We start from the raw sequence: 24,513 nt of genomic DNA, 5'->3' as shown, positions 1-24,513 counted from the left end.
ATGTACATTTTGCCGGGAGAGCTCCGGACGGATGGGGGACCAGCCCTCGCCAGCTTGTTATTGCGTTCCCAGAGGGAATTCCAGCAGCCGGGGCTGCCGGGAGGGTCAGCGGCTCCGGCAAAGCCACTGGGAAGGGACATGGAGCCGGGAGGCAGGCTGGCATCTTCTGCAGACCAGCATCTTCTGCAGACCAGCCGTAATGTTTTTGTCGCTTCCACCACTTTCATTACGAGAAGGGCTGAACGGCTCTGGGGAGCACTAATGGGCTGTAAAAAGCTTTTTCCCCTCTGCCTCCTTGGCTCGAGCCCAATTTGGAGTGGGAGTGAGCCCTGCTCCGGTGCTCGCGCAGGGACGGAGGTCGCGGGAACGCGCCGGGGCAGTCTCTCCCTTCACCTCTTGGCATCAGCATGTTGGTCCATCTGCTCCGTGGGCAGCGCCCACTTCGTCAAAGCGGACAAATTCTGGCTTGTGAGCCATCCTGCACTATCTGTGCAAGTGAAAAAAAACTTTGAAACTAGACCTCCCCATCTCTAGCATGAATTTAATGCCATATGCTACGAACGAGCCACATCTTCAGCAATGACCGTGCATATTTGCATGATGTTGGAGCCAAAAGGGGTTTCTGAGACTGCACAAGAAGTTGCTGAGAAGTAACAGGCAGAAGCAAAACTCCCGTAAAGGACCTTAGGGCTTGCAGAAGAAGCTATTGAATCAGGCAAGGATACTGGAGGAAGAAGAGGCCACAATGCTGTGAATCAGGAGATTTCCCTTTCCCTTTCGTCCATGAGGACCAGAGACACAATATTGCCAGTCCAGGGCAGGACCAGAGCTCTTTGCTGCATCCAGAGCACCCGGCAGTTGGGGTGATCAATGCTGCTACCGTACCCCAGCACTGCACGCTGGAAGGAGCTGGCTCGAGAAAACAGCAGCTGAGACATTTTGATGCCCTAGCGAGGGGTGTGGTCTACAACTTGGAACAGAATAGACTATTTTTAAAAACTGAGAGGAAAACACTGTATTCCCAGTAATACGCCAACGGCCCAGGCTTGAGCAACTCAGCCAGTCCCCTTCTCCAGCTCCCGGCTACATCACTCATTTCCCCAACCTACAATTTTATCAAGATGCCTCCAAGGTGGGTAAAAAAGCACCGAGTCCCACTAAATGACTGCCTGTCACCCTGTGACACCTTTTTTCCAGTGTCGCAGAGCTTCCCAAAACGTTGCGTGCGGAGAAAACCCTTGTTTGTAATTCCCAGTTTGCAGCAGGAGAAGGTGACACACGCTGAGGTGAGATGACTTACCCGGCGTCATCGGGAAGGTCGATGGCAGCGCCAGGAATAGCCCCGTTCCCAGCTAACCACTAACCACACTTATCCCAGAATAAGGGTCCCTTTTTCCAGCTGAATTTATAACAGCTTTCCAAGTGACATAAGTTCTTACAGAAATAGGCAGGCTTTTATTCCAGAATAATTACTGGGAAATCATACTGGAGCACGTATAATTACACCGGTGTCATTGCTGCTGATGAGTTGGACCCTGCGCCGCCGGCAGACTTGCTGCACACTCCGTACGGCTTTTATCTCATCCTGCTTTTCCACGAGCATGTGTACGTCAACTGGCAGTTTGTCAGGATGTGGGTGGAGAAGGAAAGGGCTTTGGGTAGAAAGGAAAGTGATATATCACTCTTTAAAGCTTTTAATCGTATTTCCCATAGAAGATACCCTGATAATAGCTCTTACAGCTACTGAAGTCAAAAGGAGTCTTTTGGGGTGTGCTGGATCACACCCCAGATGGATTCAGCAGTGCTCTGTGCATCTGCTTCAAGTTCATCCCAGTCATAGCTTTGGAGCAGGTGTTTTATTTTAAATACACTTTATGTCCCACACAGGTAAAATCAAGCTCAGAGTTCAGGCTGAGGCCTGAAACACATTTCTGACATAAGCTGTTGGAACACATCATACTTAATACACTTCAAAAATAAACTCAAAGCATTTATCAGGTGTTGATATGTCTATATATTCGGTGAGAGTGCTATCTGCCAAGAACAGGGCTGCCTGCTCTGCCTGCCGTTGATCCTGGGGCCAGCACGCCGTGAGAAGGCAAGGGTTAACTCGGCACCAGTGACACCACTTTAACTCCAGGACCCAGACGTGTGTTTAAAAGTAGCACTTCTCTCCTTAAAATAGTTTATGAATCTTACTCGGGGATAAATCCAACACCCCCGAGCAGAAGGAGACCTATTAATTCCTGAGTTTTTTCACACTGTAGTAAAGCAGCGATTTTATTTGCCCGCCTTGTGTAAGATGTCAGTCATTTTCCCACTTGCATTTCCATCTACAATTTAACAAGGCAGCAGTTTATTTCCAGAAGCCCCAGCCAGACCCCAGCCAACTGCGTCAATATTTTGTTGCTTACACAAATGCCACCATTAGAGTCAACACCGCGTTTTGGGGGAGGCTTTTTTCTCTCTTTTTTTTTTTTCAAAAAGGGTTCCTCCGGGATGATGTATGTATAGCTCTTAAAATACTAAGGGTAATATAAGCCTTTCAGAGCGGCTTACCTGGGTGCAGAGGCATTGCTTTAAAGCATGAAGCACACTACTCAAGGGCACTGACCTGACCAAAGGCATTTGCTAATTAATTCATTCTTCCAAGAGACTTAACTGCCTCTTGCCTTCGGAAACCAAGGCAAACCCGAGCCAAATCCAAAGCCTGTTGGAAAACACGGAGAGACCCTTATTGACTGCAGAAAACTTCAGAGGCGGGAGCTGGCTCCTGCTCAGCCGGTGCCAGCCACGGAGAGCCAACCCAGGGCAGCCATCCAATTGAAGCTGGCCGCTTCACTCTCTCCCTCACAGTTCCTCGGTGCCACTTTTGGGATAGAGGAGGGACACAGAGCCTGGCCGAGATGGGGGTCCCCCACCTGCCTCAGCCCCCTCCTACGATGCTGTTTTGGGGCATCTCTCCTATGCTGCAGCAGCAGCAGGGCATGGGCTTACCCTGGCTGTTGGCTTGTTTGATGGATGCTCCTGCAGTCCGCACCGTCCTGTTGTCTTTGGCACGCTCTCCCAAAAACCCTCAGAGGTTTTCTGGTCCAGCGTGAGCTCAGTGCGGCGGGTTCATCCCTCTGCCCCAGTCTCCTGAGCACGGGTCCCGAGCCACAGGGCTCTCGAGATGCCCCCAACCGCCTCGCTGCAACCTTGCTCACTGGCACCCCCAAAAGCTGGGTGTTTTAACCTCGCACATGGCTAAAAGGTCTGACAAAATCCCAAGCACAGCACAAGCAGGGGAACAAGGGGAACCCAAAGAACAAGGTTCCCCCAGCACCGCCAGCCAGGAATGCCCTGCAGGATCTCCTCCGTGATCCTGCACCAGACCAGTTTCGCACGAGAACAGAGCGGTCTTAGTGTGTCAACAAGCCCTAAACACCCGAGGGCAGCTGGAAGTGAGATGCCATTATTATTTTTTTTAATTTAAAACGAACTTCTTAACCTACAGGAAAGTAAACGTTCTTCTAGGATGGCCAAGAAAACCACGCTGGGATTTTCCAAATGGGTATGACTGACTGTTTATGAGCAGAGGCTTCCAAACGCAGAAATAAATGGCTTGCTCTCAGCAGGTTTTCCTTTCTATATTTACCCTCACCTGAAATGAACATTATTGCACACTGCAACATTTATTCCCTCTGATCAGGGGAGCGGGCGAAGAAGCTAACCAGCCGCAACACGTCAAATAAATTGTTAATCTGCTGTTTGCACTGGGGCAGGGGGAGGAGGGAGTCCCCTGTTTTTTGGGCAGCGCCCAGGTCCCGCTTACAACTTCCATTTCAGCTCGGCAGGAGCGCTTCACTTGCCTGCTGCCGCTTGTGGCTGGCGAGAGCTGGAGTCGGGTCCTTCGTGGAGCTGATCCATTGGTCCCCAGTGGGTCTCTGGCCCCCTCCCCATGGCACCTGAGCATCCTTGATCACAGGCAGCTGGTGGATAGGGTTGCTCTCCCCATTGCATGGGAGGAACCAAGCTCCAAGGTGTAAGGACCTGCCTGAGGCTGCACGAGAAGCCTTTTGCAGGGTAAGACAGTACACCCAGATCCCAGGTGAATGCACAAGCATGAGACAACCCTCTCCAAAGTGCTGGGCTTTGCGATCTTCTTCCATGAGTCCCAGTTTCCACACTGGGTGTTTCTCTGCCTGTTCAAGGTGGGAAGTCCTTACGGATGCAAAGGAGTGATCCCTTCCAGGGACAGGTCTCTGGCAGGCATGAACTGCCCTGCTGACATGCAAAATGGCCATAAACGACCTAAAAGGTCCTTCCTGAAAAGTGGCCGGGGGGCTGAGCCATTGCAAACTGAATCTTAACATGAAGCCGGCCACCCAGCTGTAAAATCTCTCCTAATCCCAGGCCCAGGGAAAGGAGAGGACGGGGAGATCACCTGCTTTTCCAGGATGTCGCCCACATCACATGGCTCCCTGGGTCACGCTGGCACCCACCACCACCTTCAAATCTGAGCTTGACCTCCAATTTACCTTGAAGTTCACTAGCTAATCGTGCCAACTGCTTTGGCACGCCAGCTGAAAAAGGGGTTCACATCGTCCCAGAGAGAACGGGAGGGATTAATCCTCCACTGGCAGCAGGGGAAGCTGATCAGTCATTAGGGTACGCGGGTGTCGAGGACGACCCTCGAAGGGACCCCTTGGACTTGGGCAGCAGGGATAAAAACAGCCTTGCTCTGTTCGCAGGGCTCGCATGTACTCAACGCCAGACAGGACCTGGTGCTTTTTTTTTTTTTCCAGCTCAAACTTTTCACTTTTGGAAAAGTCTGTCCTTGTTGGAATAGCTGAGCAAACCCTTCCCCAGCCAGCCGTTCCAAGAGCATTTGTGTTAATCCAGATTAACGAACATAAAGCAATTTAGATAAACCGCATTAAGCCAAAAACACCTTTGAACTTTTTTTTTTTTGATCAAAATCCCTCCCCAAGCGCTGTGTGTGGTTTGGGCCTCCCCATACAGCAGCTTCGCCAGAGCTGAGCTCTCCACCGAGTGATAATTAAGTAAAGTCAGCAAATACGAAGATTACCCAGAGCCGGCAGCATACCAGCGATTTGCACATGGAGCCCAAAACTGATTCTGGGTCTGGGGGTGTCCAACGGGGCAAGACAGCATGAGGAGCATCTCCATGCTCCGGCTCCATGCACGTCTCCTGGCCACGACGGCTGGGCTCCAGCCAGGCTGCCTACGTGACCACGAGCCAAACCCCTGCAAGCCTCAGTTTACCCAGCACCAACCCATCCCCTAAGTACGCGGATGATGAGATCAGTCTGAAATGCCCCAAGATTGGGTTCTGGCCACAGGAGGCTGGGCAGGACGGGTGAGGGTTTGCTCGAAGTGGCCAGTCGCCACAGCTCGGACACGTGTGCTGTGACTGAGGTGGCAACAGCCAGCTCATGCATATGGGATGTCTCATGGAAAAGGTCACACACCAGCTTAGGAGGAGGGAATTAATAGATGCTGTAATCGCTGGTGAAGCATGTGGTGTGTTACAGGCATATACACACCTTGCACACCCACACCAGAGCCATCACCACAGCAGACACTCGCCTCTCCAAAGGACTCCCAAACCAAACTCAGGGGCTACAGCAGACCCAACACCAAGACATCCTCTCACCTAGACAAGACAGACAACAACACTTCATTTGCCTGCAGGGAAGCTGTGAGCTCCTCAGCATCCAGCTGCCTGCCCACATATTTGCACCAGCATCCAGCACAGAAACAATCCTGACCTTGTCTGGTGCCCCAGGCGCTCCTGCAAAAACAGCTTTCCTGGCTGATGGGGCAGAGGAAAACTCCTGGCTTCCCCAGCTCTCCCCTACACACCCTCCCAAAACACCTGCTAACACTTTCTGCCCTCCACCCTGATTGCCTTCCTCCTAGAAGGAGAATTTCTAACAAAGCCGAAGCTGTACCTTGTAGGCTTCAAATTCCCTCATTTTTTGGAAGTGGGGGGCTGTAACACCAACTGGGCTTTGCCTCTCCTGTTGGGACAGGGTTTGCTTTTTTGCAAAGAAAGCCTTCCGTGGCTGGGCAGCTGCTCACAGCTCGGTGCACTGTGCTCGCTAAGCTTCTCTCCCAGGTGATTTGGATCAGGATACACCAGGAAGTTTGCTTTCAGCTGCCTCCGTCGGCGCGTGGGAGTGCAAACAGTGACCAATTTCACTGCCGGTTCGACTCCTTTAAATGGGGACTTTCACAGTCGTCAGGCCTGAAAAAACAACGCCATCTTTTAAACAAAAAATCCATTTCCCCTTCCATCGGCTGTGGCTGCTGCCGAAGGTATTTCTGTTTGAACAAGCAGGCCCTTCCCACCCGCTGCCGCCTTGCTGTGCCTGGCAGGGTTGTGCCGGTGGGTTTGCAAAAGCACAGCCGTTCCACTGGTGAAGATGCTCCAGCCATGGAGTTCTCTCTGCTCCTGCGGGGAAAATAGGAGCTTTTTTGGAAAGCTGAGCCCTTCCTGCTGGGCTGGCTTTGCTTTCCTAGGGGAGTTGCTTGAAACAGGGCAGAGGAGAGACGTGTGGGCTCTCCATGGCACATCACTGATGCTGTCAGTGATGCAAACAGGTTCGCAGCTCGGATGGTCCCTTTCCGACGTGATCATCAGGGTTACAAATTTCCGAGGTGATAAAAGGGCAAATTGGAAATGTCCCTATGGAGTTTGCTGCCTGACACTCAAGCACTCACCCTGAAAGACTCAAAATCCCAATTTCCTCTGTTGGGATTTCAGCTAGATGGCTTGGCTAAAATAAATGAGATTAATCTAATCAGAGAGATGGATGGAGCTCATTAAAACAGTAGATTAAAAAAACCCACCCTGCCTATTACTAGTGCTCCTGAGGTCTTCTGCAAGTTATAGCCACCCAGGAATTGGATTCCCTTGCAGAAACCTGCAGGAAATGCATTAAAAATACATTCTGCTATTACAATTCTTCATGTCACCAGTCACTTGGGAAAGGAAATGAATGCAGGGCAATGCATATATATTTAAATACATACAATTGCCTCCTCTGGGATCAGGATTTATAGGCTGGGAGCAGTGGGCCCTGCTCTGAAACAGAAAGTGACAAGAGCAAATTGAAGACACCTCAAGTGCTGTGCTGTTTTATTCTCTATAAATGCTATTTCCGCACCCTCAGCTTCATCACATGAAGCTAAGGACCAGAAAGGGGCAGAAGCTGGGTCTGGCATTGCACAAAGCGGAATGGTGAGCACCAGGGGGAACTCCTGAACAGGATTTGGGCCAGACTAGTCCCATGATGGGCTTTACTGGTTTTATTTCTCATGACCAGTTGCTTTTCTGCCCACAAGGCACCCGCCTGCCCCTTTCTGCAGCTTTGAGCAGAGCAACCAACCCCACAAAGCCTCTTTGTGCCCCTATTTGTGGGTGCAGGAGCTCTTTGGGATGAACCCACCGCATGGATGCTCCTGCAAGTTCAAACGTGACCTTTGCATCGCATGCACGGAGCCCCATCGCCTTCTCCTGGTGTTGAGTTTTCCATGCAGGAGCCACCAAGAGCTGCTCCAGTTGCCTCTTCGAGGCATCGCACATCGTATTTTTGGAAAGTTTCACACAGTAATTGTCAGCTTGCGCATGGTGAGCAGACAGCCCTGCTTCTCCCCATGGTCGGCCTGCTGCACTGAGGTGTGTGTTCTCTCTTGCAAAAAGTTAAACTAAAAAAACCCCAACCAACCAAAAACTGTGTTCACCTGCCTGCACACCCCTCTATTTGGGAGGAGATGAATTCCCCCCGGGTCCGGGTGACCTGGCAAACCCCATGTGCCGGATGGGCCTTGGGGTGCTTCAGGTGAGAGGAAAGAGCTGTCTGCACTTCGGGGCAGATGGTTTTCCCAGCTCATTTCTCTACAGCGTCTCCCCCCAAGTCAAGGGCCAGTCGCCGTCTGATGTAGCTGCAGTGCCGCCCAAGCCAAGCAGTTTTCCCTTATTGTTGTTTGATGGGATGATTTTTACAGCTCCCTGGGGGCTTGAGGAAATCACCAACAGTTTAAGGAGATCACTCCAACACCACCTTGTGCTGCAGACAGGACAGACATGGTTTCAGGCTATGGCTACCACCCCAGCATGCAATCATTTGTGACAGCTAAACCGGTTACAATTAATCAGCTGGGCTGCATTAATTTCACTCCTAGCTTACTGCAAACCCAGGGCAATGGTGGCAGCTCCAGCCACCTTTAAACCCACCTGAGATATTTTCCTTTGCAAGGGCAGCAGGCGAAGAGAGCCCAGCTGTGAAACTGTAACTAATTAGGGGTGGTAACGGGGTTGTCTGTCCCCACATGGCATGCCAGCCCTGTGCCTTTCATCCTCTGCATTTCTCCAGCCACAACACCCAGACATCTTAAGCATTTCGCAGACTTTAGAGGACAGAGCTGTGCCAGGACTGTTTTACGAGGGGCAGATCAAGGCCCCAGCTCCTGAACGGGCCGGCTCTCATGCCTGTCCCTTGCACATGTGGGGCTGAGCACCCGTCACCACCCGTGTGGAGCTGGGGGGAAGGCGAGACCCTGAGACGTCCCATCGCCTGCCCCATGGTGCTCCATAACCTCCCAGCTCCAGCCCCTGACTGCACAGGTGTCAGCTGGTGGGTGTTATTGGATGCTTGGGAAATAAATTAAGAAGGGAAATAAATGCTGGGAGGGAGAAGAAAGGCAAATTGTTTATTAGCACATAAGGCACCTCATCCCAGGCTGGGTGTTTTGCCCCACAGAAGGTTTAATCTTGATCCCAGTGAAGTCAAGGGGAGGTTATAGCAAATGAGTAGGTGGCTGGAGTCAGCCATTGCTTTCTGGGCCCACCAGAAAGAAAAATGGACAAAACCAGATGAATAAAGTGAGGAGGAAGGATGCTGTGGCTGCTGCAAACCCAGCAGCACTCTCTGGAGCCTCTCCAGCTCTGCAGAGTCGTCTTTTTCACTTCATTTCCTCTGACAGGTCTGAGTTTAACACTCCAGCAGTTGACAGGCACTGAGCCACAGCCCCTCGCAGGCTTCAGGTATGAAAACGATCCCCGGACAGCAGGACACAGAGGAGCTTCTGCCATTCCCCAGGCAACAAGGGCAGCCGGGTACAGCGACCGCCTGTTGTTCGGCTCCGGCCTCCTCGCTCAGCGTACCACGGTCTCCCAAATCCTTCGCAGCTCCCGCCTGTAAAACGCATTACAAGGGCAGGGGACAGGTAGGGAAGGCCAGGCTTCCTGAGACGCCCAAGAGACAGATCCCGGGATGGCGGGCAAGCCCCTTCCTCAGAGGGAAAGGCGACCGGCCTCGACGCCCCCGGCCGCGCCTGGAAACACCTCACAGCGACGCCTCGCCCGGCTGCCGCCCCTCTCCTCGCACCCGGCGTCCCCCCTCGCCTCCGATGGGAGAGCCCCGCCGCGCCGCCTCGGCACGGCACCGGGCGCGTTCCATTCGCGAGGGAGGGGGACACAGGACCCCGGCGTTGCGGCCGTTCCCGTTGCGGGGCGGCCCATCGGCGCCAGCGTGCAGGGGTGCTCCACCCGCCGGGCTCCTTCAACGAGGCCGCGCCCGGGTGGCGGCGGCTCTGCGCGGCGCCCCGAGGAACGCCGGGGCTCTCTGGCGCTGGCAAGGCGCAGCCGCCCTAAGGGTGGCTGCGGGACGCCCCCCGAAGCAACGGCAGCGGGCTCGGTTTCCCCCCACCCCAGCCCGCCGCGCCGTGGCTCGGCCCCGTTTGAAGGTGTGGCGGGCCGGGGCCGGCACGCGCCGCGGGGCTAACGGCGGTTCTGTGAGGGGACAGACGCCGGCCCGGGCCCGGCCGCCCCGCGGGAGCACCGCCATGCCCAATCCTCGGCCCCGGGCCCGGTCCGGCGACAAGCAGCCCCCGCGGGAGGACGGTGGGTCCGGCGGCGAGAAGCTGCCGGCCTCCGGACCGTCACCCGGTACGGAGAAGGCGGGGCGGGGGGGGGGTCGGAGCGGGGAAGCGGTGACCTGCCGGGGGCCATCGTACGTGGGGGCCTCGGGGCTTCTCCCACAGCCCTGCTGCCGATATTCAAACGGAGTTAAATGTTAAGATTTGGATATTTAATTCGTCACTAGGTGTCAGCCGCGCTCCGTGGGACCGGCCCGCGGGGCTTCGGCCGCCGCTGGGCGGGGGGGGACGTTGAGGAGGAGGAGGGTCCCTTTGCACGTACAGAAAGTGAGGTGTATTGTCGACAAAGAAATCTGCGCGTTTTCACTTTGTCACTTAAAAGTTGTTCAGTAATGTTTTAAATCCTCTTCTCTCACAAGACTGTGGTTAGCGTTCCTTTCCTTACTCACTTTTATTCTGCTTTTCTACAGCCATCCCTCCACAAGTTCTCTCCATGAACAAGCTACAGGAAATAACCGATGACATTTCCAAACTGACCATTGTGCATGAAATTGTGCTCAACAGTGACTTCAAACTGCAAGCGGCCAGCTTCTCCCCAGACAGGTGTGTGTGTGTGTGTATATATATATATATATATGTGTGTTCAGACTTGGCTTCTCTCTGTCACATTACAGAAAACGCGAGAATGTGGAAAAGAGGTGGGTTTGCATCTGACTGCAGAAGTAACAAGAAAACAAGATAGCTCCTGAAATAAAAAAAAAAGTTGAAGCTTGTTTTATTTATTCATTGCTCCATGATTTACTAAGAAGTTCTTAAATACAATGAGTGTCAGATATGACTCCTAATATTGAAAGATTTAGAGGCTTCAGCTGCGTAAACTGTGACTTCAGCATGAACAAAGCAGACTTTTCAGTGGAGATCTCTGAGGTGCCTATGTTTTAGCTGAAGATCTGTTTAAGTGACTTTGCAAAAACAAGCACTAGCTAGAAAAACATTCTGTTGATCTTCTCTGAGGGCTTGGAGAGTTTCCTTGAAAAATACTATGTTCTTTTTACCCCTCAGTTAAGGCAGGGTAAGTGCTGCATTTTATGAACAGGGTTAAAAGGAAGGAGTTCCACTTTAGAAGAATAGGAAATTTAGGTTGAGAGAGATTTCCATGAGCTGGAGAAAGGTGAGGTGCATTGCTGCCAGATGGGAATAAAGACCAACAGAACAACATGTCGAAAGACCTGAACCACAGTGAAAGCCAAGAGGTTGTGTTTTGTCTGATGTTAACAGAAAACCCCTCCCTTCCTCTCTTCTTTCTTAGCCTGGAAAACAGAGTGAAGGAGACCTTGCACAAAGCCTTCTGGGACAACCTGGAGGAACAGCTCTCTGCTAGTCCCCCAGACTACACTTGGGCAATCCAGCTGCTGCAGGAGATAAAAGAGGTGAGTTGTTCCTGAACCAAAGAAGATAGTTACCTTAGAATTAGTCTTCTCTGAATCATTACCTCGCCCCTTACATCCAATATTCCTATGTGAACATGCGTAAGAGGGAGGAGAAAATAGGCTCCCTGTAGTTTATAGGGAGACACAAATGACACAACTGCACCTTCTAAAACCTGTCTGAGAAGAAAACTCATTCTCTGGTCCTGGATCTTTAAAACACATAATCTACCAAAAGGATGGAAAGCTTTTGTTTGAACTGTTGGTTATAGTAATAGCCACAGGCCATTCCTGGTGCAGGGTCTGCCAAACAAAAACTGCAGTTCTCTATACAAAGACATCTCTTTAGGTATATGAGGAGCTGTATCTACTATGTAAGTGTACAATGTAGTGAATAAGAACATGGTTTAGCACTAAAAGATGTATGTTCTTAGCAGGGCGTGAAGCCGTGTATAGTTTGCTTTTTCAGTCTATGCCTTCCCATTAGACTCCAGACAGATAACTCCCTTCTTTCATGCATGACAGCAAAGGAGGTTTTGCAAGATTTGAAACAGCAGCCAGACATCCTGAAGTGAGTCATTAGAGTTGAGCGTTCCCTTAAAGCGCTTGTGTGCCCCAGAATTTGCGTACTGACTAGTTAGCCTCAATACAAGGCCAGCCTCGATTGCTGCTGAGCGACTCTGGAGAACTGTCGAGTTCCTGGAACAAAAAGAGACTGCTGCTTCTTTGGGCAGGCCCTGCTATCATTGCTGCTGCCATGGCACAACCAACTCCGAAGCCAGATTGAAGAGGCCTTGGACATGGAGTTGATTAGACAGGAGGCTGAGCATGGCGCTCTGGACATCCACAGTCTCACCACGTACGTCCTTGGCACAATGGCAAGGCTGTGCGCGCCCATTCGAGATGAGGAAGTACAAGGGTTGCAAAGCCTCACAGACCCAACTCAACTTCTCAGGTGGGTGATACTGACTCTGCCTTGGTCTACACAGACTGGCAAAACCTTCAACAATAAAACACTGTGATAAGAGGTAACTGCCTTGGATTATGGCCCAAGGACCCTTTTGTGCGTTCTGGGCTACAACTTCCTTATTGTTTTTCAGTGTAGACATATTCCTGTTGCCCAGCTGCAATTTAGATGGTGGAAGAGTCTTTAGTGAAGTAAATCTGGTGGATCTAGTAATTTTTAGGGACCTCTCCAATTAGACTAAACAACCTTTTGTGAGAAAATGGAATCACATCAGAGGATCTGAACTCCCCTTTCTCAGCATTTTAAAATGGAACCAAATACAGCATTTACTGCAGCATTAAACCTTCAGTTCACTGTGTCTCATCCCAGGGAGATTTTCCGGGTGTTGGGCCTGATGAAAATGGATATGCTGAATTTTACCATCCAGAGCCTCCGCACCCACTTGCAAGACCACATTGTCCAGTATGAACAGAAGAAATTCCAGCAACTCTTGGATAAGCTGCCTAGTAAGTCAGTGGGGAAGGGAGAGGAGAACTGCTACTCCTACAGGAGCTATTAAAGCACTAAAAGGGAACCCAAGTATGCCAAAGCTGATGCTTTCATCCTGTGCTCAGTAACAGATGAGAGAAATGCCTCTAAAAGCTGGACTTCTCCTGGGTCCCTTCCTCAAGGCTCTTCACTGACATACCTTGCAGAAAAGAAGTTAGTGTGCTTCAGTTTTTGCATGCATAAGACAGAGCTAATAGCTCTCTCATGATGAACTGTAAGTTCTCACAAGTTTAAAGTGTTTTGAGGTCCTCAGAGGAACGAGCCAAATGTTGTTAGGAGGCATATTTAAAGAGGAAAGCCTGCATTTGATGTAGACATCTCTTTTTTGCTAGGCTGTAGAGGATTTCTCTCTGGCTGCCTCTCCCCTTCATCAGACTCCATTAAAGGTGCTTCTTGGAGACTGAAATCCCCTATACAACGTAACATTCTCTGGATACCAGTCTCAGCAGCCTAACCCTGTGCCCTGGCAACAGGACCTTGATACTGTGTGTTAGTGATGGTGTAAGCCATTCCTCACCGTTCCAGGAGCCAGCACAATGCCTTCGCCTTCCAAACGCACATCCCCTTCAGCCTGCAGTATAGCATAACAGCTTCTTACTGACTTAGCCTGACCAGTCTGTTCTTGGAAACATCCATTTTTGTTACCCCATTGCAGATAGCCTGGATCACACAAGAGAGTGGCTGTGTAAAGCAGCAGCAGAAGTGTCCGCATCCTCTTCGCAGCCGCCACCCCACCCCACAGTCAGTGGCTCAGCTGCCACACACTTGCCAGGGGCAGCCAGCAGTAGCACAACTGTGCCAAGTCTTGGGTCCGTGCTAAATCGAGGATACATGAATCTGCTCTGCTGGGAGCCTGGGCAAAAGGAATACCCTGAGGTAGGAGATGTGCTTGGACACAGCTTTTTCATAAAGATATACAAAATGAACAAGTGTACTGGTTCTGCATCTTCTATAGAAAGAACTGGCCAGAGTCCCTGTCCTCTCTACACTATGAGTCACTGCATGTGTTTTTTCCCTATGTGAAACAAATTGGGATTTTTCACAAACCTAAACCTCCCTGCTGCCAGGCAGCTGCCTTCCACTCGGCTTCATGGGGATGTTACAGCCCTGCTCCATGGCTTGAGATCTGCTGAGCTGTCACAGCTGCTGTTTCTATGCCCTCAGGCTGCTTTGGTTTCTGTTCACAGACACTGTTGATGGATCAGGCCCGACTGCAGGAAGTACAAGCGCAGGTGAATCAGCTTACCATCATAGCTGCAGTCCTGCTAGTGACCAGTGGCATGTGTGGAAGCACCTTATGTGGCTCACCTGGGATTGTAGCTAGGCTGAAACGGGTAACAAAGGTCCTCTTGGAAGGGCTGTCTTGTACCAGGTGGGTTACTTTGAGTTTTCTTTTCCAGAAGGAGAAGACTGAGTATGCAGGCACTGGTTGGTTGTGGGATGAGCAGCAGGAATCTCTCCCAGGAGTGGAAGAGGATCTGAGATCCAAATAGCAGCTAGGTCTACTGCAAGGAGTGGGGGAAGCTGGCCAGCATTTTTGGCTGGGAGTTAACTCTCTAGAGCAATAGTCCCTTCTTGATTAGATGGGATACTTAGTAGTGCTGATCACTGTTTCATGAGTTAGCTGCAGGGCAGCCTACTGCTTGCCAAAAAGCCAGGAAGGGAAGCTTAGTTCACAGAGCTCTGGCTTAACGTTGCCTGTCCTATGCTAGCTGGCTGTGGTGACATTCCACGGGCACGTGGGGAGACTTCCCTCCTTGCTCTGTGCCTGCAAGAGCCCTTCCCAAACCAATGCGAGTTGTGGCCAGAGCGCATGTACTTTTGTATGATTTAGGTGTGAAGAAGCTTTAGAAGATGTTGGCGACCAAGTGCTCCAGGAAGTCAGCAGGACTCTCTCACAGCTGGGTTACCCTGCTTTCACCACTGACAAGTGTGCTTCCCTGAAAGGCCAGATAAAAAGCATCGCGGACAAGGGCAATGCAGTCCGGCACGTCATTGGTGAGTCTCTGAGCTTATCTCTAACTGGACCTTGAAGCCACTTTGCACTCGTAGGCCACAACTTAGGTTGAGGCTAATGATGCTGGAGGATGCAGGATAGGTCTAGGATTGGTACTAGCAAAACAAACTCCCTGCATTGAGCAGAACTACTGCTTGAGGGTGGGAGCCAAGTTCAGTGCCTGGCCGCTTCACCTAGTCTGCACAGGAGAGGAGGGTCGGGAAGCTAGGTTTCAAAACTGCCTTGATTTTCCTATTTAACTGTGAAACACTTGCAAACAGCAATTGCTTTGAAAAATCTCTTAAAGCCTCCCATCCTTGCTAAAAACTAACCAGGCCCAAGTGCAAGGTCTGTTCCTAGGTAGTGTTGCAATCTTCAGGCTAGGATGTAGAGTGAGAGCTTAATCACTGGCTATAGTAAAGCACCATGCTTAGATCTTTAAATAATATTTATCCCTAGGCAGTGCATTGCTTGGTATTCAGCTAACCAGCTGCCCAACAATGCTGCTCCATCAAAATATTTATTCAAATGGTTTGGGTAAGAGCTGGTTGTTTTGACCTTTTATTAGTACTCTGAACGCTAACTCCGCATCAGATTGCAGTGCCACAGGCAGCGGGTACGCTACAGGAAGGATTATTTCCACATGGAAGACTAGCTTGTATCAGCTATGAAAATAAGGTGAGGCTCTTCCTGCCCACTGCTTCATCTAGTTAAGTATCTTTCCCAGCCTGTGCAGACTCCACCACACTGTTTATTTGGGTTTATTCTTTCCATGTCAGAACAGGCTATTTTGTTTTGATGCAATTCAGAAGGCTGAATTAACAGCCTAAACCAAACCTCAATAAACTACAGGCTGGGCAGTGTGTGATGGCAGTGACTCACTGATGGTGTGGCATTAGAAGCTGCAGAACTAGACAGCCTTCCCCCGCTCTGTGTCTAAAAATCGAACCTGTGTCTTGCCTGCACTCTTGGCCACTATCAACATTTTCCACATACTCACTTCAAGTGCAAGAACATCTGAAGCAGCCGGGTAGTCGAATCTCAGCTCTGTGTTCCTCAGAGAGTCTTCCTGAATGCTTTCAATTTCAAAATGCTGCTGTGGCAGGCAAGATAAATCCTGGGCTCTCAAGCTCTGTATTCCATTATGCTTCTAAGATGCTTGACACTTCAAGGCAGTACAAAAACTCTCAAGAGTGGGTGAAAAAAAATCTTTACTGTTGACCTGCTCCACTCTAACATTAGATTTGACCACTCTTAAGTCCTTCAGCCCAATACCTCAGCAATAGCCATCATTAGAAGCAGCTACCCAGGACAAAGTGAGAACAAGGCAAGTACACCTGATACTTGGGTGCTCTCCTTGTGTCACAGTTTCACCTTGGTTCCTGTGCTGGGTACTGTTTCATCTGCATAGTGTTTGGAAGAGGACTAGTTATCCACTGTGTCCCTGAATCCATCCAGAGCATCACTTGTCCACAGCATCCTGCCATGACGTGGCTGTCTTCAGATCTGCTCTTGACTGTGTGAGGAAGGCTTTGTCTCAAAACTAGCTTTCTGTGCAAGGTTGATTGTTGATTTATTTTTTTGTTTTCATACTTTTGCTCCCTACAGAGCAGCGGATTCATTCCTTCCTCAGCCTTTTCATTTCCCCTGATGGACTGAATTCTCAAAAAGATTTCCCAAAGGGCCTTGATACCATTCAGGAAGAGCTGTTGGAAGTTGGGCACAGGTTTGGAAGCGTGATCCAGCACAACAGGCAGCTGTTTGCACCTTACTACTCAGGAATTCTCAAGAAGGTGCTTCTTCCAGACGCAGAACCAGACTCGGACACAGGGATGGATTCTTTCTGATCATCTTCACCACATACCAGGCAGGGGTGGAACAGTTTCTCATATCATGCATCAGCTTCTAAAAATCAATCAGACAAATCCACCGAGGCCAGCATTGCTACTGGGAAGTGACTCTTTGCATGTCAGTATCTGAATAAACCTCTCAACTACAAAAGGTAGTGGCTTTTTCCCCCCCCCCCAAAACTGCCATGATTTGGTGGGGAAGGCAATGGGATGTGGAGCTTATAAAACTGCAGTGAAGCTTAGGCTTTTTTTAATTCAAGGCGTTAATTCTGCCATGGGCCTGTAACCTACTTTGCTGAAACGTTAGTCACAGCCCAGGGACGCTGTTTGCATTTGATAAAGCCACATGGTATTTAAAATCATTAAAACGGCTCAATATATTTCAATGTTAGCTTGAAAACCTGACTTACTGAATTATTAGAAATGGAACATATGGTATAAGTTTAGCAATCCCCAGTGTATTTAGTATTTTACATCAGACATACTTTACCTGACATGAAAACCTGATCTTTAACCTGTATTTAAGTGTCTGGATTTCTTGCTCTAATTTTACATAATGAAAACGTCCTACTTCTTGGAAAGCCAAAAATCTTTGCTGGGTAAATACTATATACAGTGGCTGCCCAAACTCTTACAGTTGTTACATGAATCAGTTGCTGCCGTGCTGCAGAAAAGCGATTTTAGTATTAATCATGAGTAAATTAAGGTTCTGACAGTCCCCAACGGAACAATCCTTGCAGAGGTACATTAACGGGGCTAAAAATGAGCTTTTCTCACCATCATGTGGAGAGCATACACAAAGCAGTTGGAGACCATCGTGCTATAGGTAGGTCTACCTTTAGACATGTGGCTGTGGTTTTATGCATAAATTAGTTTGTCACAAAATCATAATATTCAATATTTGCGGTCGTTATGACTAACTGCAAGAGCAGCATCTTCAACCAAAATGACTACTCAGCAGCGAGTGCTCTCCCTTCTACACGCCTCGGGACAGCACAAACCCCTGATTCCGCTACCGAAGAACTGCAGCGGGACTGCTCCCAGCTTTATCGGCATCCTGTGCCCTGCTTCCACAACTGCAGCACGTCATCTCTGCGCAACCCTCTGATGTTTTCTTGTTCCTTGGATTTACAAAGCAGGTGCAGTGCTCGACTGAGCTAATTCAACACCCCCCAGCTCCCGCCCTTTTCTCACCCCTTTTCTCTTAACCTTTGCAGGTCAGGTCTGTTAGATGAGGACGAGAACAGCATTGCTTTAACACAGATGAGCAGGAGGCTTCGATGTAACACTGAGGTCACAGCGACAACGGGACAAATGTGTGTCTAAGTTTGTTTATTAATTCAGTCTGTTCTAAGTTGTACAATTATGAAAACAACAAAACGACTGCTGGAAGCCCAGGAATATTTACAATCTCGCCTTGTTGTAGTGAGGTCAGTCTATGTTGTTGCACAGATTGGTTATGTTTGGTACCACAAGATGTTTAAAATTCAGACAAATTTGAACAGATTAACAATTGTATATACAGGAAATAAAAGGAAATTCAAGTATCAAAATACAGACAGATTAAATAACATTTGTATTACAAATCAGTCCCACTGCCGTACATCACAATTAGCAAAAATGTCTACATTGCAAACTGAACTTGACTGTTCTCTGCCCTGTTAGGGAATCTCAGGTTATTCTTCCATGGGTAAGAAAAATTTTTGAGCTAGATGGACTTTGCAAGAGCAGCACAGTTACTTTCTTCTGGGGGAGAAAAAAAAAAAAAGCAGTAAGTAATGCCAATATGAGACATAAAAGGGAGACTTTTTGCAACAAGACAGTGCTGCAAACACTGTGCTTGCTCTAAAAGATCTGATTGCACAGAAATGATGTGAGCAGAAGAAAGCCAGGGGAAAGTCTGCTGCTAGAAACTTCTGAAGTGGGGCGGAAGGAGCGTTAAAGCCATTGACTCCACTTCAGCTGCACCCAGAACTGGAGGGGTTCGGAGGGACTATTTGGCATCTGGTCTGTGTCTCAGCAGCCTCAGGAAGGTACAAAATTCTCACTGGAGGTACATCCTGGAAGGTGCTGTATCTCCTCCCTGGGAGGGGGACAGGCATGTACCCTGCAAAAGTTGCATCATTTCTTCTAAAAAGAACAATCCCAAAGCAAGTTCAAAGACAGCTGAACTGCTAAGATTAGCTTTTTTTTTTTTTTTTTTGTAAATACAAAATTAAAAAGGATAAAGCAGCTTAAATTCTGGAAAAAAAATAATCATCCCCTCCTATATAAAAAAAAGACTACTCTGCATCTTAGTTTACCTATCTTGAGTTCTTTGCCTGGACTCATGCCATGCACAAACCGAAGTCTGTAAAATACAATCTGTCCTTAAAAAGGGGAACAAGGCCCAGGGCAGCACCGCCTTTTCCCAGGCAGGTAATACAGCAGATGTGTTTTGATTCAAAGTCATATTCAGCACCAGAAATTTAGAGGACTTTCCTCCAGCTACCACAAAACCCTGTAGAGAGGAAAAGCCACAATACTGTGCAATGGATGGGCTAACAGATTACTGGGAGTCAGCGATGGGCACGGTCCGGGATCAGGCTCCAGCACGCAAGTACCTTGAGAAAATCCATCAAAATAAAAGGGGAGATGCACTGCCAAAACAACTGCTTTGCCTATGAAGTGAGAAAGAGAGTATCTGGCTAAAGAACTGTTGGATCACTAAAGACAACCATAGGTTTACACGCAGGACTGGAAAGGACCACCAGGGTCACCAAGCCCAGTCCCCTGAAGATTGGAGTCTTCATCACCACATCACCTCCAAGCCAACCTTCAAAAAGCTCATTGCATCAAAAAGAAAGGTGTCCCTCCTCCCAAGCAGAGGTTCAATTTGCAATCTCTCCAAAAAGACTTGTTGCCAACACACCAAATATTTACACTTACACCAGTATGAATTGCAACATATGCAGAACAAGGAATGTTAGGTTTTCTAAATTCATCAACTTAAAAAAAAAATATCTCCACTTCCCCCTCCTAATCATTTACAGGTCTATGCCCTTGGGATTACGGTTCACTTCTCTCCCAGCCTTACTGGCTAGAGAGACTAAATGAAATCCTGACATACAGCAGCAACTGGAGTTAAACAGGAATTATTTGGGCATATCATTCTAGTAAAGCAGCAGGGTACCACATCCCCAACCATTACAATGCCTGTCGAGATAATAACAAACGTGCTGCGCTACATTTTTGCATCTGAAGAATTAAAATCACAACCATTTTAACATCTCTCCCTTGAGGGGAACAGTACTGTGAAAACACATCAGTCACAGCCAAAACTACTGTTAAACACTCTGGTAATCTGCAAGAAAAGTAAGCACACAGCACCTTCGAGATGGTGGTATTTGGGGATATCCGACTTAGACGGGGCCAAGCCATCCTCAGGTTGATACGATTTATCCTCAGGTATGGACTGTTTCAGTGTAATGCCCAAAATTTAACTCCTTATTTGTTCATCTTCTGAAACTGTCGCACTAATTAAATAATGAGCTAGTATCAAAAAAGTGCTAAATCACAATTGAATATACTTAAAAAAAACCCCCAACCCTTCAGGGCATAACTGCGTTTAAAAACAAGACAGGTGCACAAGAGGCTGGAGAAGGGAGTCGTCTCCAGGTAGTCAGTGCCTAAATGGGAAGAAATTGTGTCCTTGCCATAGAAATGTCAAGTATTGCAATGCAACAGTTCTCTGTCAGGGAAGCAAGCTTTGTACCATCGGTAATACTTGGCCACAACCACTCTGGGGTGAAAGATCCTTTGCAGACTCTTTTCCTTAAGTTATTTCCATTTGCTATAAAAGCGTGGAGTAGCTTTGAAAACGAAGGATGCAGACTTACCCTGCAAGGCTTCTCACACTGGAGGAAGTTATTTCCAAGAATTTGGCGTTCTCTACTGTTCACCCAGAATTGAAGCAAATTTAAGTACCGTTAAGAGATGCACACACCACTCCCACTGCTAAGACTTTCTATTGTACTCCTTGCGGACTGCGTGGATTCTCAGTAAATAAGGATATATATTTTTTTTTCCTTACCAAAAAAACGCAGTGCTACATTTAAACCATGAACTGGATTTGCTCTGTATCATTTTGCACGTTTAAAAAGAAACGGGTCGAAAGACGTTTGTCTCAAACTAGAAAAGGTGACATCGCTCTCAGCCTCGGAAGTCTCAACTTTCCTTTGCTAGAAATGGAGAGAGCTGCTTTTCTCAGCTGGTGGCTGGGATCCCTTTCCCCCCTCTGCTTTGGGAGCCCTCACTGAGCAGCCATGCACCCACTCCGAGGCAGACACCAGTGCCAGATGGAGATGATCTTCGTGTCAGCAGGCCACTGCTTCTTAGGTCTCTGCCCCGTTACTACATTTCCGTGGTAGGAGACAGCTGCCCGGAGATCAGCTTTTCAGAGGCAAACAGAAAGGAAGATAATGGAATGAATGATTTCCGAGTCATACAAAAACAAGTGCTGGGAAAGATGAGGCATACGGCCAGGAGATGAGACACAACCGTGAGGGTTATGGACACACAGCGGAAGCTCTGTAGTTTAGGTAGGGCTGCCTGTGATCCCAGCTGGGTTTGGACGGTCACCCTTAGAAAGGCACATGCTCTAGTGACCCGGTTTTATAGGAGGTCCTGAAGAATCTACTCTGCCAAGCTGAAAGCAGGGGGAGATGCATGAGCTCAGACCCTCTAAAAGTCAGGCGTACGTGTGGGCAACTGCACCGTGAATACTTACACACAGAAACTGCACTACCACTGCTACTGTTAATTCAGTTTCTCTTTGAAGGATATAGAAACCCTCAGGGCACTCTTACAGCTTGGAAAGATGCTGATCAAACCCAAACCCAACCTCTTGGAGCACCTCAGACACAGTAATATTCTGCTGTCCACAACGCTTTGCCTGGCAGGATGGCACTGCAGCCCTTCTTTAGGCAGAGTAGGCAGAGCGCTGGCTCTATGTTAAAAGGCTCCATGGCATATGAAATACATGTACTAGACTGAACGTCCGGGGTTTTTTTTGTTTGGTTTTTTTTTTTTTTTTTGCTTTAACACAATCCTTTCAGTCCTCTCACTTGGGTTCTTACCAGCCTGGCCCTTATTTTGAAGTCAGTTTGCCGCTCAGTGCCATCACGCCACATGTGACTTGGGAGATGAAACTCATTCCTGAGAAAGGGCTGAATAAAGATTTTGAAACATCAGATTTCACCACAAGTCTGGGGGAACAGAAGCTTTGAGGCAACAGCTCTAAAGCCCCAGCAAAACTCGGACAAGCTTCTTCCAGCCCCTAAATACCAGGTGCAAATAAGCCAGGGCTGCTGTTCTGACCTCTCCCCAGTGATGCCAACTGGTGATCACGAAAGGAGATTCAGGGTAAATCCTAAAACCTGTTTTGGAAATGGAGCTTCACCAGAGATCCGAAGGCACCCTCTTCCCCATTTATGTCTAAGATGTCCACCCAGACACGTCACACAGAGGTGAGTGGGTAGCTGCCGTCCACCTTCCTTCGCAGCTCTCTAACAGACCCACCGTCACAACCACCTCTCCAAAACTGGGCTGCGAGGGGATTTTGCCAAGATGCAAAACCCACGGTGAGTTCACATTCACCTCAAGGTGCACATCAGTGAGTTTTGTGCAGCCCAACTACCGCACGGCTGCAGCCCCCTCTCCCGCTGCTCCATCTGCTCAGCCCTCTCCCTGGGAAAGGTGCGACAGCCGCTGCCTGCGAGGAGCTGGTCGGGGTCCAAGATGCAGCTTTGCTATTAGGCCGTTTGGGCGAGTTAAGTACTTCATCTGTCAGGAGAGCGAGGCTGAGCATCAGGGGTTTGCTGCCACGGTGTGGAAGTCGCAGTGCCTTTCACTAAAGGGTCTTAAAACTGCTCTGCAAACAGAGCGAGCCTTACACCCCCGAGAGGTAGGTGAGTACGTCCCCATCCTGTATACGGGGAAACTGAGGTAAAGAGAGGCGAAGTCGCTGGGACGCACAGCAAGTCAGGGAGAAGCAGCACCAGGGCAGGAGTCCTGCCTCCCAGTGCTGTTATTCATCAGATCCTCCTCAGTTTCATCTCAGTGAGCTTTGCAAACGCAAGCGAAGGAACCAGGGGTAGGGCCATGGCCGACTCATAGGGGCTTTCACTGGGTTGTGAACTGCCGTACGGCATTCCTAGACCTGTCCCAGCTCTGCTCCAACCTGTGCCAAGTGCCCTGCGGTCTCACGCAAACGATTCCCAGTCATACTCTGGAGTTAAAAGCTGCTTCTACTGAGATACACAGAAATGGGGACATTTTCCCAGAGGAAAAACATGCGCATTTGAGAAACAGCCAGAAAAGGCAGAGGTGCCCATTGCAGGGCCATCTCTCAGTGAAATCCTCACTCTCAAGGATGGAAAGCGACAGATGTTTCAAGATCCCTATAGCCCTCATCACGCAATGGTTTGTAGACTGAAAACAAGCTTTGGGATCGGCAGCAGACTGATTTCAATCACATTTCTCCCTTCAGCAAAAAAAGTACAACTGCGGTAAGCCTGCTGAACACAGCAGAGCTCCGTCTGCTTTATCAGACCTCTAACAGCGCAGTAACCAGCCCCTCTCAAAAACCTTTCCTTCCCAACACGGGGCTAACAACATGTGCCTTTAAAAGCTTAACCTCTTTACAATCTGCCAAGTGAGAACTACACCCAAAGCTCACGAGAAGTCTGGTGAGTGTAAACAGAAGGACTATGGGGGGGGGGGGGAATCCTACAAGGGACTGAAATGCATGCAACTAAAACCGCACCTTGTCTCTGAGAGGGGACAGAGCTCACAGTGGGAACGATCACACCCGGCCCAAACCGGTGCTCCTGTCGGAGCAGGTTTTCTGCTCCAGGCTTTGAGGGGAGAGATTGTGGGCAAGGGTCCCCGTGAGGAAATCTAGTGAATGTGTGTTATTTGCAGACAGCATCACAGTGGTTAGTGTCGATTCGAATGGCAGGTAAGAAGAGGGGTGAGTTCACTGGAACAGTACACAGCCGTGGCTCAGTCGGGAAGAAGAGGATCTAGGAGGAGGGAGTGCGTGCACTGCAGAGACAAGAGGTCTCCATCAGTCCAAGGATAAGAAGGTGAAATAGAAAAAAAGGCCTGGGGAGTGTCACGTTCCCCCAGGGATTCACAGTGCCAGAGCGAGGGGAAAGACGTGAAAACGGCAGGCGGCTTCCTGGATCCACATCTCTGATTCCCCCCAGCCTGCATCCCTCTGCACCTCCCACCTCACAGATATCTAACAGCGTGTTACCCTTGTTTCCGAGTAAGGAGAATTCACAGTGTTCAGTAGTGATCAGGTACAAAAGCCGTTTAAGTCTACAGTCTCCTAAGTGCTGCTGCCTTTGACGTAGTGCCTACGCGGGGCTCAGTGCGAGCAGCTGGAGGAAGAGGGAGTTTAGAACAGCAGACAGATCAGATCGCAAAGGCACGGTTAGACTAGGTGGACACGGGGTGTGTTTGCTTTAGAAGATAGTGGTCTCATACTTAGTGCTGAGGGTCCGCTTGGAGTCCTGTTTGGGGTCCACGACCCAGGAGACACTGGCATGAGACTGGGAATCTTGGTCCACTTCAGGGGGCTCCAGCTAGAAAATAAGGAGAGAAAGGGCATGTTAGTCACCCATGCTTCCAGGATAGAACAAGTGGGGATTCAAAGCACGGAGACACTGCTGCTCTGCCTAACGCCCATCCCAAAAACGTGCACATGTGCAGGGAAGCAGCTCTCGCTGGGGAGGCATTCGAGTCCTTCACAGCCAGAACATGTCTAGCCACGTCAGTCTCAACCCAGCA

General features: G+C 49.3%; 2 protein-coding genes across 11 annotated transcripts in view; one reads left to right on the top strand and one right to left on the bottom strand.

The window, feature by feature from the left end:
* Positions 1–9,801: 9,801 nt before the first annotated feature.
* On the top strand, positions 9,802–17,999 carry TCP11 (t-complex 11). The gene is made up of 9 exons (XM_075055244.1): positions 9,802–9,958; positions 10,359–10,491; positions 11,198–11,318; positions 12,050–12,270; positions 12,652–12,788; positions 13,487–13,707; positions 14,019–14,203; positions 14,666–14,829; positions 16,436–17,999. Exons 1-9 carry the CDS (start codon positions 9,856–9,858, stop codon positions 16,672–16,674), a joined length of 1,524 nt encoding a protein of 507 aa, XP_074911345.1. The 5' UTR covers positions 9,802–9,855; the 3' UTR covers positions 16,675–17,999.
* Positions 16,567–24,513, bottom strand: part of ANKS1A (ankyrin repeat and sterile alpha motif domain containing 1A) — a 112,178-nt gene continuing 104,231 nt past the window's right edge. For 6 of the 10 annotated variants that reach the window (XM_075055234.1, XM_075055239.1, XM_075055240.1 and 3 more), the window contains one exon: positions 17,995–24,308. In XM_075055234.1, the coding sequence (XP_074911335.1) occupies positions 24,189–24,308 (120 nt within the window). In that variant the 3' untranslated portion in view covers positions 17,995–24,188. Of the gene's footprint in view, positions 16,733–17,994; positions 24,309–24,513 lie in introns of those variants that run through there. The other 4 variants (XR_012654102.1, XM_075055236.1, XM_075055235.1 and 1 more) reach the window with 4 other exon arrangements.

This window comes from Buteo buteo, chromosome 23 (assembly GCF_964188355.1).
Source record: "Buteo buteo chromosome 23, bButBut1.hap1.1, whole genome shotgun sequence".
Taxonomy (NCBI): domain Eukaryota; kingdom Metazoa; phylum Chordata; class Aves; order Accipitriformes; family Accipitridae; genus Buteo; species Buteo buteo.
Note: the sequence above shows the minus strand (reverse complement) of the source record. Positions and strands in the feature narration are given on the sequence as shown.

Excerpts from the sequence above, each read along its gene's own strand:
- TCP11 (XM_075055244.1), top strand. The coding sequence starts at position 9,856 with ATGCCCAATCCTCGGCCCCGGGCCCGGTCCGGCGACAAGCAGCCCCCG. Across the intron at positions 10,492-11,197 it reads GCCAGCTTCTCCCCAGACAG|CCTGGAAAACAGAGTGAAGG; the intron begins GTGTGTGTGTGT and ends CTTCTTTCTTAG. Across the intron at positions 14,830-16,435 it reads TGCAGTCCGGCACGTCATTG|AGCAGCGGATTCATTCCTTC; the intron begins GTGAGTCTCTGA and ends TGCTCCCTACAG.